Source organism: Mustela putorius, unplaced genomic scaffold, assembly GCF_011764305.1.
Source record: "Mustela putorius furo isolate JIRA1106 unplaced genomic scaffold, ASM1176430v1.1 tig00000095_pilon_pilon_pilon, whole genome shotgun sequence".
NCBI classification, from domain to species: Eukaryota; Metazoa; Chordata; class Mammalia; order Carnivora; family Mustelidae; genus Mustela; species Mustela putorius.
Window position 1 is genome coordinate 23,993,221 of NW_025421280.1, and position 16,002 is coordinate 24,009,222.

At 60.5% G+C, this 16,002-nt stretch overlaps 1 protein-coding gene across 1 annotated transcript in view; it reads left to right on the plus strand.

Annotated features, from left to right (window-relative positions):
* The window catches only part of LOC101682504 (SREBF chaperone), a 70,132-nt gene extending 54,423 nt beyond the window's left edge, over positions 1-15,709 (plus strand). Inside the window, exons 4-23 of the mRNA XM_045080592.1 lie at positions 3,120-3,277; positions 4,076-4,296; positions 4,464-4,569; positions 5,248-5,420; positions 5,821-5,947; positions 7,412-7,524; positions 8,492-8,586; positions 9,774-9,872; positions 10,010-10,228; positions 11,034-11,410; positions 11,916-12,104; positions 12,184-12,385; positions 12,472-12,587; positions 12,704-13,223; positions 13,318-13,403; positions 14,273-14,355; positions 14,473-14,639; positions 14,800-14,880; positions 15,068-15,274; positions 15,357-15,709. Of these exons, the coding sequence (XP_044936527.1) occupies positions 3,120-3,277; positions 4,076-4,296; positions 4,464-4,569; positions 5,248-5,420; positions 5,821-5,947; positions 7,412-7,524; positions 8,492-8,586; positions 9,774-9,872; positions 10,010-10,228; positions 11,034-11,410; positions 11,916-12,104; positions 12,184-12,385; positions 12,472-12,587; positions 12,704-13,223; positions 13,318-13,403; positions 14,273-14,355; positions 14,473-14,639; positions 14,800-14,880; positions 15,068-15,274; positions 15,357-15,602 (3,585 nt within the window). The 3' untranslated portion in view covers positions 15,603-15,709. The remainder of the gene's footprint in view (positions 1-3,119; positions 3,278-4,075; positions 4,297-4,463; positions 4,570-5,247; positions 5,421-5,820; positions 5,948-7,411; positions 7,525-8,491; positions 8,587-9,773; positions 9,873-10,009; positions 10,229-11,033; positions 11,411-11,915; positions 12,105-12,183; positions 12,386-12,471; positions 12,588-12,703; positions 13,224-13,317; positions 13,404-14,272; positions 14,356-14,472; positions 14,640-14,799; positions 14,881-15,067; positions 15,275-15,356) is intronic.
* Positions 15,710-16,002: the final 293 nt, after the last annotated feature.

Below are 16,002 nucleotides of genomic sequence, written 5' to 3' on the forward strand. Positions count from 1 at the left end.
CTTTCGCTGTCATCTGTTTGTCAGAAGCCAGTCACTGGGTGCTGCCCACTCGGGGTTGCACACGGACGTGAGCCCCGGGACGTGGGGGTGGCTGGGGTCTCAGTAGAAGACTGCCTGCCGCAAGCTCCATCTAGTGGGGAGTCTGCGCTTTGTGCCTGTGGGCATCTGGATCCCTGCGCCCTTCCTCTTCTGTGGCCGCTGTTGGGGTATGGGTGGCTGCGTCTGTCTGCCTGTCTCTCACTTGACAGCACCCAGCATGGGGAGTGGTGGGCCCCTGGCCACGTCCCGCTGCGTTTTCAGTGCCTGCCATCTTACTTGCCAGCTGCTGCTCCCTGCATTGCCTGTGTAGGCGGATCTCAGGTGCAGCAAGCTCAAGATGCCGGGGATGCAGCCCTCAGGCAGGAGCCGCTGGGCAGGTGTGTAACACCTGAGCTCTCTAGTCCCTTAGGTGGGGTGACTCAGCAGAGGTCGTTTGGCCGGTAACACCCTTTGTTGGTTGCTTTCCCTCCCTGTGGCTTGTGCTTTTCCCCTCTCTGTGCTTTCTGCACACCCCAAATAAACCACCCGTCTTGGGCTCTGCTCCTCGGGAACCCAGACTGAGACAGTGGGTGACAAGAGTCAGGCCCATGCCTATTGAATAAACCATGGTAAGGGAATTTTGATGCCCAGAAGAGGGGGCTTGAAGGGTGCCAGTGTTGGGTGGCAAGTTTGTTACAATCCTATTAAATGAGGACCAAGACCTTGGAAAAGTTGCAAAGACGTAAAATAGCTGCTTGGGAAGTTCACTGGGAAATCAGGGAGGGTGAGTCAGGAGCCCTTCAGCAGAGGGAGGCCCAGCCAAGGCCAGGGGGCAGGGCTGTGCTGTAGGACTCAGCCATTCCCTGGGGCTGCCGTTGGGGCTTGCCGGCAGGGCTTGCCAACCGACGAGTGCTGGGTCTACCCAGCCCTGGTGGAAGGACAACAGAGAAAGAGACGTCTAAGGCAAAGGCTTACATGTTCCTATGAAAATCTGATGAAAGCCGTGGCTCCCTCTCCCCTAAAAATGATGATGATAGTCATAACATGTACACTTTGAAGCAGAAACTTTTTTAAAAAAAAATTGGTGCTCCCAGAACTTCTAGAGCTGTCCGTAGGACCCAGGAGAGGGCTCTGGTTCTGAGTCATGTTGCACTTGTAGAGATGGTAGTGTGAGTGGTCCTGGCTGGGATGAAGGGGGCTGGGGAGGAAGTTGAGGGCCTAAGGGTGGAGGTGGAGGGCCCGAGAAGGGCACTGGGCATAGGAGGTGGCGTGTGTGACACAGCCTTGTGGCCAGTGGGCACAAACCAGGGCTGGAGGCTCTGCGGTGCTGGGCCATCTCTGGGTGACCTGCCGTGTTCTTCACAGGGTTTGGGGATGATTGCCCTGGGGCGGGTCTCCTTGTAGAGCTGTTTGATTTCAGATGGCTCCTCCCCCACTCAGGACTGTGGGGGGAGTTGAGCGGAGGAGCTGCTGGCAGCCAGCTCCCTCCAGAGTCCTCTGTGCCTCTGAGCAGCTTCTAGCAGGCCAGGTCCTGTGCAAAAGACAAGCAGGTGAGGCCTTCTGTCCGCGGCGCCTTTGTGAGGGCGTCCTGAACGGAAACTTCACAGAGGCACAGGTGGTTGCCTTGGGTTGTTCCTTGACACTCAGGAGGCCGGAACTTGCCGCTCGCCTTCAGCATCCTGACCTTGCTTGTGCGATGAACTGTCTGGGCGTCATCGAGTGGCTGAGTGGCCTTTCTTCATGTCCTCCCTTGCTCTTGGGCGTCCCTGATTGCGGCACTGCCATGCGTCATGGCTGCTGGGCTGTCTTGCCCTGCCTCCACCTGGATGATGCCATAACTCCAGAGGCTTCCAGAGCGTGACTTCCACCTCGTCGCTTCCTCTCAAAGACAGCCGGGGGCTGTTCTTTGTCAGCGGGTTAGAATCCGCAACCGCTCAGGCAGGCGCCCTCCCTGCCTCCCCTTGTTCTGGCTGGGACTTCTGGTCGCACCTGGCAGGACTCCCGCGTGCTGTCCAGACTGGCTGTGCGCTCAGAGGCGCTCCCCGTCCCTCTCCTGCCAGGCCTTCCCCACCTCACGGCTCCATGCCATTTCTCCCTGGGCCGGCTAATCCAGTACCTCATTTTGGGGGTGCTCCATGACCTCTGTGTCACTGGGAATTACTCAGACGTGCCTGTTACATGTCTGAACGCTTCAGTCGGGGACCTGTTGTTAGTTCTTCCAGGGCTGCCGGCCGGTTCTAGTGAGAGAAGGGTGTGGCGCTGAGTGAGGAGACGCGGGCTTGGGCCCTTGTAACACCTGCACCAGTCCTGAGAGCCTGGGGAGTCCCCTTGCTTCTCACAGGACTGTCGGGGGGCGGGGGTGGTGGCAGTGAAAAGCTGTGCCAGAACTGTTTATTGGTAAGATTTCCGTGAATACGTAATCTCTGCATGTGCTGTTTGGATGCATGTGTGTGTCTGTGGGTCCATGTGGTGGGAGGGGTGTGTGTGTGCGTGTTCTCGATGCTGTGGGGTGAATGTCGGTCACATCCTTTCACAGTGAGGAAACTGGAATCCAGAAAAATACATGTTCCCGAGGCCGTACGGTTGGAGAGCTGGGATTTAAAATTGGGTCTTTGGATCTTTAAAATCCACTGACATGCAAGTGATGGGGTCAGTAAGACAGGCCGCGCCCTGTTGGGAGCTTAGGGTCCTCTGCGGGGGCAGCAGACCCATACCATAGAGGGCAGGGCTGTAAGTGCTTTAGGCTTCATGAGTCACAGTCTCTGTGCTGAACACTCACCGGAGTCATGGTTGTGTGACAGCAGCCAGGGACAGCACAGAGTGGGGTGGGCACAGCTGTGTTCCAGGAAAATCGTATTCAGAGAAGCAGGTGTTGGGCTTGACCACGCTTGTAGCCATGGTCTGCTGACCCCTGGTCTATTGGGAAGTGAGAAGGGAAGTGGTCCATAGATGGTAAAGAGCCCCTCGGGGACACCTTCATTTCTGAAGTCCCGTCCTTCGGGCCTCACATGGTTGGCCCATCGTAGATGCTCAGTACAGCCTTCCCGAGCATGGGCCAGTGCCGAGCTGACCTTTCTGCCCTTCCCCCGTTTCTTCCGCAGTATGTGGGTGCCCCCGTGGCTTACATCCAGCAGATATTTGTGAAGTCCTCGGTGTCTCCCTGGCACAAGAACCTCCTGGCAGTGGATGTGTTTCGCTCCCCTCTGTCACGTGCATTCCAGCTGGTGGAAGAGATCCGGAACCACGTGCTGAGAGACAGGTAACCCTCTCGGAGACCACAGCCTCCCTGAACTCCTTCCGCACCGCAGGAGGGGTGGGTGCCGGCCTCTCTCTAACCACAGAGCCAGCCAGCTTGGCGGAAACTGAACAGGCAAGCAGAGCGGCGGGGTCGCCAGCTTTGCATTTCTCAGCATCCTGCCGGGTCCCCATGGCCACACACCCCTGGACCTCTGCGGAGGGCACAGTTTTGTCCTCAGGTCTCAGATGGAGTAGGTGTCATCAGTGCTGACCCTGTGCCGGGCTTGCCTTACACCTCAGCTGGCTTGCTGCCTGGCGCCCCTGAGGCGTGGACGTGGTGGTGGTCGGGCTGAGAAGAGGCACCCCCCGCACCCCCAAAGCAACGGATTGCTTCTGAGGCCCCATGGGTGGTGCCACCCAGCCCCCCGGTCTCTGGGGTGTGCTGGCTTCACATGCTGCCTCCCCTCTGGGATTTTAGTTAGCTAAGGGCTTTGGCACACATTTTGGTGACTGAAATGAAGCCCCTCATTTTTGCCCTGGCTGCCCACTGAATTGCCTGAGGTGTCTTAGTGTGTGAGAGGTTGTATCCGCTCTCAGAACGCACTTCTCAGAGAGGCTTGGGGCCTCACGTGTACTGTGAAGGTCCATCAACCACATGGTTTGGTTGTTGACCGCCTGGAAGAACCCCCCCAACCCCCGCCCTGCAGCTGTCCTAATCCTTAGGCATCTGGGAACCTGAGATCAGGAGCCCCCTGTCAGTGCAGTGCGCCTGCCTTGTGTTCACGGACACAGCAGGTGCCTTGTGCTCTCTCCTGCACAGTTCCGGGACCAGGGGCCTGGAGGAGGTGTGCCTGCAGGTGACCGACCTGCTTCCAGGCCTCAGGAAGCTCCGGAACCTACTTCCGGAGCATGGATGCCTGCTGCTGTCCCCTGGGAACTTCTGGCAGAATGACCGGGAACGCTTCCATGCTGATCCTGACATCATTGGGACCATCCACCAGCACGAGCCCAAAACCCTACAGACTTCAGCCACGCTCAAAGGTACCTCCAGGGCAGGTTGCCTAGGTTGGTCACCATGTCCTCTGTGATGGGCGCTCTGGCAGATCAGGGGTTACCCCATGTTTTTCGGGGTGGGGGTAGGGAGGGGTCCTTGACAGCCCTACAGTGGCTGTCTTCCTATGTCAGTACCTGATGCTTTCTGTCTGCAGACTTGCTGTTCGGTGTTCCTGGGAAGTACAGCGGGGTGGGCCTCTACACCAGGAAGAGGATGGTCTCATACACCATCACCCTGGTCTTCAGGCGCTACCATGCCAAGTAAGGCTGGCGGCGCTTGGGGCTCCTGGCTGGGCTGTGGAATGGCATGAGGCTTTGAGTAGTCCCTGCTCTGGTTTAGGGTGTCCAGAATGCCCCCCGGAACTTGCAGTTTTTAAGGATCCTGTTGAAATGTTTATCTCCCTTAGACTGAAGGAGGCTGTGTTTCCACATTTGAGCAGGGATGACCTGACGCCTGGTTAAGAATAAGGAACTAACTATACATTGGATAATTGAATTAAAAAATAAAGAAAAAGAAGAAGGGACTAAGGCAAATTCATTGTCCTGGTGCTTCTACTCTGGTAGGAGTCCCTAGCTGGTGACTCCTGAGCCCGATGTGGCCTCAGGCCTTCCTAGCAGAGTGCTGCAGGCAGCTCCCTACCCAGGGAGAGAACACTGGAGATGCCTCCAGTCGATTGGCTGTCTGGGCCTTGGGCACTTAGAGTGCTATGAGAGGTCAGGAAAGGAGTGTTCAGGAAGGAGCTGGAGGAGCTCCTGAGATAGCTTTGTCATTCTTCCAAGGCTGCTTGGAGACTGTGGGGAAGCTCAGACACCACAGAGCCTCCAGCATGGGGAGGAGGGCAGCCCTGATGGGCCTTCCTGCCAGGGAGGGTCTCTTCCCCTGGCCCAAGAGGGACAGTCTGCCCCCTCACTCCTCCCCGCCCCCCCACCCACGAGCAGGTTCCTGGGCAGCCTGCGGGCCCGCCTGATGCTGCTACACCCCAGCCCCAACTGCAGCCTGCGGGCGGAGAGCCTGGTCCACGTGCACTTCAAGGAGGAGATTGGCATCGCCGAACTCATCCCCCTCGTGACCACCTACATCATCTTGTTTGCCTACATCTACTTCTCCACACGTAGGTGCACAGCGCCGAGGCGGGGGGCTTTCTCCAAGCTAAGCGGGCATTCCAGGCTACCTGCTTCCCTGCTCTGAAGGTGGCTTGGCAGAGAGGTCACCCATGCCCGGCGATCACAAACGCCAGGGCTTCCTCCTCTGGTGGAGTCTCAGGCTTGGGTGGTTCTGGGCCTTCTCTGGCTTCTCAGGAAAAGACCCTTCCTGGGTTAGGGCTCTCAAGACACACCATTTCTCTGAGACTGGGAAGTATGTGTGGCTGTTCTTTTCTTGGATTAAACTAGGGGCCTCCGCTTCCTCAGAGGTCAGGCACACTCTGCTCCTAGGAGATAAGTCCAGACGGGCCCCGGGTGGGTCAGGGTCTGGGGTAAACGCTGCCCTGAGGTGTCTTCTCTGCCTTCCAGGCAAGATCGACATGGTCAAGTCCAAGTGGGGGCTGGCCCTGGCTGCTGTGGTCACAGTGCTCAGCTCGCTGCTTATGTCCGTGGGGCTCTGCACACTCTTCGGCCTGACACCCACCCTCAATGGCGGGTAGGTCCCCACCGGGCTCCCCTGAGCTTCAGGCCAGAGAGCCTCCAGGCTTGCCCAGGACTGGATGCTTGCTGTTCCCCCAGATCTTTACGTAGTTATCTTGACATTGAAGAGATATATTTTTTTACCTTTGACTCACTTGGCTTGTATTTACACTCATGTATGTATAGTGTATCTATATATACATATAACACATATGCAGGTATGGCCGTGTATGTGGGGCAGGTATTCATATATGTGTATATAAGTGTGTTTTTGCATGTGTGTGTGTAAGCGATGTGGACGTGTGTGTTCAGTATATATCCACATGCATACCGCTCCGTATTGGTTTAGGGCACAGATGGGTAGGAGGTTAAGAAAGGTACATTTCTTCCCTTTTTCACTACTAAAACATTCAATTACTAACAAAATAGGTCATTTCAGAGTTTTGTTTTTTTTTTTTAAGATTTTATTTATTTATTTTGATAGACAGAAATCACAGGTAGGCAGAGAGGCAGGCAGAGAGAGAGGAAGGGAAGCAGGCTCCCCGCCGAGCAGAGAGCCCGATGCGGGGCTCAATCCCAAGACCTTGAGATCATGACCTGAGCCAAAGCCAGAGGCTTTAACCCACTGAGCCACCCAGGCGCCCCCATTTCAGAGTTTTTAAAAGATACAAGCACAGTCTAATTTGCCACCTTTCCATTGACCTGTGCTTTCTCTTGCCATTTCTCTCCAGCTCTGGGGCTGGAAGCCCTGTTCCGTGTTTGTCTTCGGTCTTTAGGCTCCCCCGGCCCCTGCCCATCCTTTAGTGGCCGCTGACTGCCTGGCTCCTCACTTACTGGGGCTGCTCAGGCTGGTTGTGGGCGCAGCGATACTGTGCTTTCTGTTACTTCCCTTGCTCGTGGAACACTTGCTGCCTTTTCTGAACCTGGTGGGGCTGACACCCCATCCCCTGTGGCTGCTGTGCCCTCCTCAGAGCCCTGGGTTCCATGGCCCCACAGCAGGGGTCCCGGCGGGTACACCTCAGCTGGGGTGACCTGTCCCTCACAGTTCTCACCAGTAGTCTGAGCTTCAGCTCCCAGAGAACAGGTAGTTCTCCAGATAGCTTCTGCAGAGGTGACGAGGGCCTGGCTGCGGTGCTGCCAAGGGCTCCCCGCCCTTTGCTCTGGAAGTCCAGTGTGGGAGAGACAGGGAGAGCGGTGCTCTGGCAGCCGCTGTGTGCTGTGTAGATTTAGACCAGGATGCTTGCTGATGCCCGGCCGGGCTTCCAAGCCTGCCTGAAAGCTGAGGGCTGTGCAGGCAGAGGGCCTGTGTAGTGCGGCAGAGGGGGCTGGGGCTTGTGCCCTGTGCTTCTGGAAGTCACTCAGCAGCCTCCCGCTAGAGGCTGCAAACCCCACAGCCTTCCCAGGGCCCAAGCCTATGGAGGAGCAGCACGTGCTGGGGCCTCCTCAGCACAGTCCTCACTCTCTCCCTCTCTGTCCCCAGCGAGATTTTCCCTTACCTTGTGGTGGTTATTGGGTTAGAGAACGTGTTGGTGCTCACCAAGTCTGTGGTCTCGACCCCAGTGGACCTGGAGGTGAAGCTGCGCATTGCCCAAGGTAACACGGCTGGCAGTGAAGGGGGCGCTGGGGGGGGGGTGCTTCTGTGCTGCGCTTCCTGCTGTGGAGGAGACAGGGGGCCCCACGGGTCGCCCTTGCTCTGACCTCCAGTATAACGTCGTGTGGACTGCCGGGCCCTGGGGGCTTGGTAGCATGTGCCCTGAGGAACCACGGAACTGCTAGACTGGACTTTGTGCTGGTTCATGTTTCAGTCAGAACACAGCAGGGCCCATGTGTGCCGTGGCCCTCTGTCCAGACTGGCACCCAGTGCTTCCTCTTCCTGCCTCACTCTGCCACACCAGGCGCAGGCTCCTGCGTCTGGTCACTGCAGAGACTGCCTCCACCGCTGCCACGAAAGGCCCCTGGGACTCGGTGCCAGGAGCTGGGGGTCAGGATTCTGAGGAAAGTGGGCAGAGAGCCTAGACCTGGAAGTCTAAACTCTTGCACTTCCTCTGCGGAACCCCCAGTCTGTGGGAACGGGGCCGAGGGCAGGCTGTTCGTTCATTCGAAGCCTTTGTGAGCTGCTGTGAGAGGCCAGGCCCTGCGCTAGATGGGGAGCTCTGAGGATGCGAGGGGACACGGCCCCTTACCCAGCAGGGGCTTGCTCGGGGGCAGGGGCTGGAGGAAGAACACAGCCAGCACTTGCATCGCTCGGGCCTTCCACCGGCTGTGGCTGTCCCTTGCGGACCAGACAGTATAGTACATGGCGGTGCCAGAGTGGGCGGCACTCGGCTTTCCTCTCGGATTTGCTCATCTCCGCACCCTGCTCCTCCCTTCGTCTGATGGCGGCCGTAGCTCTTCTCGGTGCTCTCCAGCCCCTTCCCTGCGGCAGCCGTGCAGTGCTGGCAGTACTGGAGCCTGGGCACTGGGAGAGTCCCGAGCACTGGGCCACTGTGGTGGAATGGCTGCCTCAGAAGGCTGGGCACCCTGCCGTGTGCTGGCCCCATGGCCCTGTTGTCCCCTGCAGGCCTAAGCAGTGAGAGCTGGTCCATCATGAAGAACATGGCCACGGAGCTGGGCATCATCCTCATTGGCTACTTCACCCTGGTGCCCGCCATCCAGGTAAGACCCCAAGGCCTGCCCGTGCGGGGGTACCCCTCAGCATGGACGCCCTGGCCTTGGGACCTCTGCTGCCCAGATGCCGTTCCATGCACACAGTGCTCCTGGCAGGCCTGGTTCAGAAGTTCTACCCAGTTCCAGTCAGACCTGTTTCTCATTTCTCAAGCAGAAGCCCTGTGCTGCACTGGCCCTCTCCTCCTTCCTGGGCTTAGCGCGGACCCACTTATGTAGCCTCCAGGCACAGACCACCCCCCACCATAGGAGGGCCACCACCCACTGCTCTGAGTGGCTCCTGTTCTTGGCCAAGTGCTCCCACCCAGCTGTGGGGCTGCGAGCAGGCGGAGGGGGACCTACGCCGAGTCGGAGCGCAGACTTGACTTGGGGGGCTGCAGGGAGGGAGCCGTGCAGCTTGTCCTCCCCGTCCGTCCCCCGGAGCTGGCAGGGCTGCTGAGTTGTGGTGTGAGCAGAGAACATAGGGTGACCGAGAGGGCATCTGCAGGACATAGTGCTGTCTTGGGACATTAGAGCTGCCAGAGCACTGTGTCACCATGAGCTGGGTCCTTTATCTTACCCCAGATGTGAGTGGAAGCTGTGGTGAAGGGCAGGGAAGGAAAACTGAAATCTGAGCAGATTCTGTGGACAGAACTTGGAGAGCAGAGGCACTACCCATATTCCTTTCAGGGTAGAAATAATTCCCTCCTGCCCTCTCTCCCTCCGTTGGTACTGTGCAGTCACTGGCAAGGAAGCTTTCTGGGAATCCTGACATTGGGTCAGGCCTGGGCTCTGTGTAGGCATTGGTCATAGAACTTAAGCAGGGCCAAAGAGTCTTTGAGGGAGGCCTTTTGGGGTAGCGGGATGCTGGGGCTCAGAGATTTTCAGGTTGGATCAGGCCTTCCTCTCTAGGGGGGTTGGAAGGTATAGGGAGAGCACCTACCCTTTCCACCTTCTTGGGGTGGTGGTGGGGGAGAGTGTCTCTGCTGCCGCCTGGTGGGGAGGGAGGGGGTTGCAGCTGGCACTGCCGCTTGTTCCTCGGCCACTCTCAGAGTCAGAACACAGCAGCATCTCTTTATCTCTTGGCTGGGCTCTGCCCGCCACTGCCCTACAGATTCTGAGGTACTTGCAGGCAGGGAGCTGCTTCTCAGGGTCTGCGCCATGATGTCATCGTGTTCCCTCAACTGCTCTAATTCCAGGAGTTCTGTCTCTTCGCCGTTGTGGGCCTGGTGTCGGACTTCTTCCTTCAGATGCTGTTTTTCACCACTGTCCTTTCCATTGATATCCGCCGGATGGAGGTAGGAGTGTGCTGTGCCCTGCCCCACCTACCTTCCTGGCCATGCTCGGGATGGCCCAGGGTGAGAGCGCTGCAGATCTCGGTCGTGGGCTGCCTCTGGACAGCAAGGTCGAGCCTTGACCACTGTGCCCCCCACAGCTAGCAGACCTGAACAAGCGGCTGCCCTCAGAGGCCTGCCTGCCCCCAGCAAAACCAGTGGGGCGGCCAGCACGCTTCGAGCGGCAGCTGGCTGTGCGGCCCTCCACACCCCACACCATCACGCTGCAACCGTCCTCCTTCCGAAACCTGCGGCTCCCCAAGAGGCTGCGTGTCATCTACTTCCTGGCCCGCACCCGCCTGGCGCAGCGCCTCATCATGGTACCTGCCCCCCCCCCCACCGCCCTCTGAGGGCTGGCCCTCCGTTCCCTCTGGACTTCTGCGCTTTGCTTTGGGAGGTGGGGGGTGCTCCTCGGGCCCTCACGGCCCCAGGAAGCCCGGCTTTGGGAAGCTGCCCACCATACCCTCCTGCCCAGATCCTGGTGGCTTCGGAGGTGATAAGCCTATCTCTGAGAGCAGCAGTCCCGGGAGCATCGGGTAGAAGAGTCACCGTCTCCTTAGAGGGACTCAGGACAGGAGCCTGGTGGATGGGGTGCTCTGGGATGGAACAGTGCCCGGCGTCAGAAAATGCTGGCCAGACTCATTCACTTGTTGGGCTGCGTGGAAGGAGAGGAGCAGGGCTGGCTACTGGCCAGCAGTGGCGCTCCCATGGAGCTGCAGGGAGAAGGCTGAGGCCCTCTGAGGACTGGGGGACCCGTGGGCGCCTCTGAAGCAGGTCAGTTAGCCGGTCCCTCTCGCCGTGCTGACCATGGGAATGGTGCCTGCTTTCTGGCCCCAGCTATTAGATGGGGTTTGGGGAAGTTCTAAGGGCGCTCTTCGTATTTCTAGGGCAGGAAACCCAAACCTTGACCATGAAAAGGGGACTCGGTCCCTCCAATGACAGTTGGCCCAGGTGGTAGTGGGAGGACTTGGTGAGGCAGAAGGGAGGACAGGTTGGGACCTGGGTCTTCTCCCCACCCCCAGGCCTGAGGTCCCTGCGCTGTTTCCTTCTGGCATGAGGGCCAAGGCTGCTGGGGGGTCAGGGCCACCCGGAGGTCCCTCTGAGCACCCATTGGCCCCCCTGCAGGCCGGCACTGTCGTCTGGATCGGCATCCTGGTGTACACAGACCCAGCAGGGCTGCGCACGTACCTCGCTGCCCAGGTGACAGAGCAGAGCCCGCTGGGCGACGGCGCCCTGACTCCCATGCCTGTGCCTAGTGGCGTACTGCCCGCCAGCCACCCCGATCCTGCTTTCTCCATCTTCCCACCTGATGCCCCTAAGCTACCTGAGAACCAGACGTTGCCTGGAGAGCCGCCTGAGGCTGGGGGCCCAGCAGAGGGCACCCCTGACAGCCCTGTCCCAGAGGTAACCTGGGGGCCTGAGGATGAGGAACTTTGGAGGACCCTCTCCTTCCGCCACTGGCCTACGCTCTTCAGCTACTACAACATCACACTGGCCAAGAGGTGAGTTGGGCTGTATCAGCTCATCGTCCCAGAGCATCCCTTCCCCCTCAGGCAGGAGACCCATTGCTTTGAATTTTGTGTTTCCTTTCCAAGAAACACCCATAGGGTTGTGAGGTAGGAACCTATGCTCCAGGCAGTCACAACCCAAGACAATGGCCCTGGGTCTCACCCTGGGAACTCACAGGTTGCGGCCAGCCCCTCGGCTGGAATGACATCAACCCACCGGCCGTCACCCACTCTGTGCCCGGATGGGGGACAGAGGCGGCCCACATGCAGTGGTGGCTGTATGGGCACTGGGTGCCTATCACAGAGCAGGGCTTGGGGTCGGTGCTGGGCTGGGAAGGACTTGGCTCTGCCCCCCCCCCCCTCCCGTGCTGGGAAGCCTGTACCCAGAAGGTGGGCTTGGAGTGGAGCGTGTTGAGCCAGTCCTGGTGGGAAGGGGGAGGGGCCCTTTCACAGGCTCCGCGCTGACACCCCCCCACCCCCACCCCCCGCGGGCTCCCAGGTACATTAGCCTGCTGCCTGTCATCCCGGTCACCCTGCGCCTGAACCCCAGGGAGGCCCTGGAGGGGCGGCATCCTCAGGACGGTCGCAGTGCCTGGCCCCCACAGCGGCAGGGCCCAGGGGCGCTCTGGGAGGCCGGCCCCAGGGCGCCCGGGGTGGTGCCGGCCCACGGCGACATCACCCTGTACAAGTAAGGCTCCCCAGGGAGGTGGTCGGCGGAGGGGGATGCAGGGGTGGGGGCGCACGTGACCACGCTCCCGCCCGCGCAGGGTGGCGGCGCTCGGCCTGGCGGCTGGTATGGTGCTCGTGCTGCTGCTGCTCTGCCTCTACCGCGTGCTCTGCCCGCGCAACTACGGGCAGCCCGGCAGCGGGCCTGGGCGGCGGCGGCGCGGAGAGCTGCCCTGCGACGACTACGGCTACGCGCCGCCCGAGACGGAGATCGTACCCCTGGTGCTGCGCGGGCACCTCATGGTGAGCTGGTGGGCGGGGGCGGGGCGGGCGGAGGCGGGGCCGGGGCGGGGCCCACGTGCTGACACCCCTCCCCCCACTTCCGGCAGGACATCGAGTGTCTGGCCAGCGACGGCATGCTGCTGGTGAGCTGCTGCCTGGCCGGCCACGTGTGTGTGTGGGATGCGCAGACCGGGGACTGCCTCACACGCATTCCGCGACTGGGGTAGGTGCCTGCCCCCGCCCCCGCCCCGCCCCCTCCGGTCCCACCCCACCCCCACCCCACTCGGTCCTCATTCCATCTTCCCTCCATTCTCACTCCGTCCTCCTGGCCCGCGGCAGGCTGCGCCGCGACAGTGGCGTTGGCAGCGTGTTCGAGACGCAGGAGAGCTGGGAACGGCTGTCGGACAGCGGGAAGGGGGGCCTGGAGGAGCCGGGGGACAGCCCTCCCCTGCGGCACCGGCCCCGGGGCCCCCAGCCGCCTGCCCTCTTCGGGGACCAGCCAGACCTCACCTGCCTGATTGACACCAACTTCTCTGCCCAGCCGAGGCTCTCGGAACCCACGCAGCCGGAGCCCCGGCACCGGGCAGGCTGCAGCCGTGCTCGCGAGGGTCCGGGCTACGACTTCAGCCGCCTGGTGCAGCGCGTGTACCAGGAGGACGGCCTGGCGCCCAGCCACTCGCCAGCCCTGCGCCCGGCCTCCCCTGGGCCCGGGTCGCCCCCGACCCCCGAGGACGAGGGGGCCTATCCAGAGAAGGGCTCCCCTTCCCTGGCTTGGGCCCCCAGCGCAGATGGCTCCATCTGGAGCCTGGAGCTGCAGGGCAGCCTTATCGTGGTGGGGCGGAGCAGCGGCCGCCTGGAGGTGGGCCGGGGCCAGGGGATGGAGGGATGGGGGAAGGGCAGTCCACTTAGGGTTTTAGGGTGCAGGCAGGTGCTCATGGCCTCTGGACCTGCAGGTGTGGGACGCCATTGAGGGCACACTGCGCTGCAGCAGCGAGGAGGTGTCCTCGGGCATCACGGCCCTCGTATTCCTGGACAAGAGGTGAGAGTGCTGCCCAGCCTGGCCAAGCCCCAGCTGTGCCCTTCCCGGTCCCTTCCCCAATGTGTCATTGATGGCCCTTCTCAGTACTCAGCCCCACACCTGTCAGCAGCAGGTACGCCACCACAGTGGGGGTGACAGCTGAAGTGCCAACAGCCTCCCCGCCAGCCTGGGCATGTTTTTCAGTTCCTCCACACTTGGAAATTCTTCCCTGCTCTGCTCGTTCTCTCCCGCCCCTGACCCCAGGGTGTCTGCCCAGCCCTCAGAGCTCCTGGTGACCGCCGGCCCTCCTGCTCCCACCTTCGTAGGCTGTGGCCAACTGTGGCTTTCCGGTTCAGGCCTTGTAGGCAGGCCCTGCCTTGTGCTGGTGGGACCTCTGGGCAAATGCCCTGTCTCTGCCTAGGAGTTCCTGGGCAGGGAAGAAATCCTGCTTTTTTGTGTGGAAAAAGGGAGTGCAGTGGGTGGTGCTTAGAGCAAAGCTGCTCTTCTTTGGTGAGACCACATGCCTCCTGCGGCTCCCACACAGTCCCCTTGGGGCCCGTCTCCCTCCTCGGAAGCCCGCCCTTTAGCTTCAGGCTGTGAGGGCTTTAAACTGTCTCACCTGTTCTCCAGGTGCCACTTTACACGTCAGCTCATGTGCCCCCGTGACCACCCTGTGAGGCAGTAGTTGTCCCCATTTCACAGATAAACAGAGGCAGGGTAGAGTTGCAGCCTGGGTCCCCGGCTTCAGCATGTTTCCCAGCACCTGTGCTTGCCTCTCGGCCATGGTCCCTCCGGCCGCTCCCATATGCCCAGCGGAGCTGACCCGTCCGGTGGCCACAGGGCTCGGGTGTTCTGAGGGAGCGCCCCCAGCAGCCGGTCTTCTCTTCCAGGATTGTGGCTGCCCGGCTCAACGGTTCACTGGATTTCTTCTCCTTGGAGACCCACGCTGGCCTCAGCCCCCTGCAGTTCCGAGGTCAGAGGGCCTGTGCTGGGCACGTGTCTGCGGCCGGCGGTGGGCAGGGGTGCAGAGTGCGGGGGCTGCCTGCAGGGTGTTTCCTCAGAGATTGCATACTTGGGCCGCTGTCTGCAGGGACTCCAGGGCGGAGCAGTTCCCCCGCATCCCCTGTGTACAGCAGCAGTGACGCTGTAGCCTGTCGCCTCACCCACACCGTGCCCTGTGCGCACCAGAAACCCATTACAGCCCTGAAGGCCGCAGCCGGGCGACTCGTGACCGGGAGCCAGGACCACACGCTGAGAGTGAGGGTTGGCTCCGTCTTGTGGGGGCTGCGGTGGCCTAGCCTGGGATGGCGAGCTTTTGGGGTCAGCCAGGGAGAGGAGGTAGAGAAGGGATTTCCCAGCCAAAAATGGAACTGGGAAACCACCCGAGACCAGAACCTGATGCCCACCCCTGCCCCAGGTGTTCCGTCTGGAGGACTCGTGTTGCCTCTTCACCCTGCAGGGCCACTCAGGGGCCATCACAGCGGTGTACATTGACCAGGTGAGGGGGCCACGCGTCAGGTACTGGGTACCAAGCCATGGCCTTTGTTTGGACTTGGGACAGCTGGCCTCCAGAACCTTTGGGGAAGCAGAACGGGAGGGAACCCCCACTCCCCAGGGCACTGGGATACTCTCGTGGACAGAGGCATTCCCCCAGTGACCCAGCACCCCTGCGCCTTTTCCCCTAGACCATGGTGCTGGCCAGTGGAGGACAAGATGGGGCCATCTGCCTGTGGGATGTGCTGACGGGCAGCCGGGTTAGCCACATGTTCGCTCACCGTGGGGATGTCACCTCCCTCACCTGTACCACCTCCTGTGTCATCAGTAGTGGCCTGGATGACCTCATCAGCATCTGGGACCGGAGTACCGGCATCAAGCTCTACTCCATTCAGCAGGTGGGCAGATCCGGGGCCACAGGACTCTTGGCATTTTAGGGAGGGATTCGAGGCACTAAGCTGATCCTGTCTTTGTCTCCAGGACCTGGGCTGTGGTGCAAGCTTGGGGGTCATCTCCGACAACTTGCTGGTGACTGGCGGCCAGGGCTGTGTCTCCTTCTGGGACCTAAACTACGGGGATCTGTTACAGACCGTCTACCTGGGGAAAAACAGTGAGGCCCAGCCCACTCGCCAGATCCTGGTGCTGGACAATGCCGCCATTGTCTGCAACTTTGGTAGCGAGCTCAGCCTCGTGTACGTGCCCTCCGTGCTGGAGAAGCTGGACTGAGCAGGGGTGGGAGCTGACGGTGCACAGCTGAGTCTTCCAGAAGCTGTCTCTGAACTGTCCTGTCCTGCCTCATGACTGTAATAATATTAAACTTTTTTTTTTTTTAATCCCATCTGCTACGGATCCTTCGAGCCACTTGCATCTTCCCCTAGAGCTGTCGCACCCCTGCCTCACTCCCTCCATGCCCGAACCCCAGCACGAGCCTTGCATGGTGCACAGGGGCAGCTCTGGGCCTGCCTCCTTCACCCTTCAGAGGTGTGGAAGCCAAGGGTGGCTCCGTGGTCCTCCTACGACCTGGCCACATCCAAGCTCACTAACGGCACCACATTTCAGGCAGTGCTGCTGAGGCTCCAGGTACCCCACCTAAGGCAGCAACAGGCAGATGCTGGCCACAGAACAG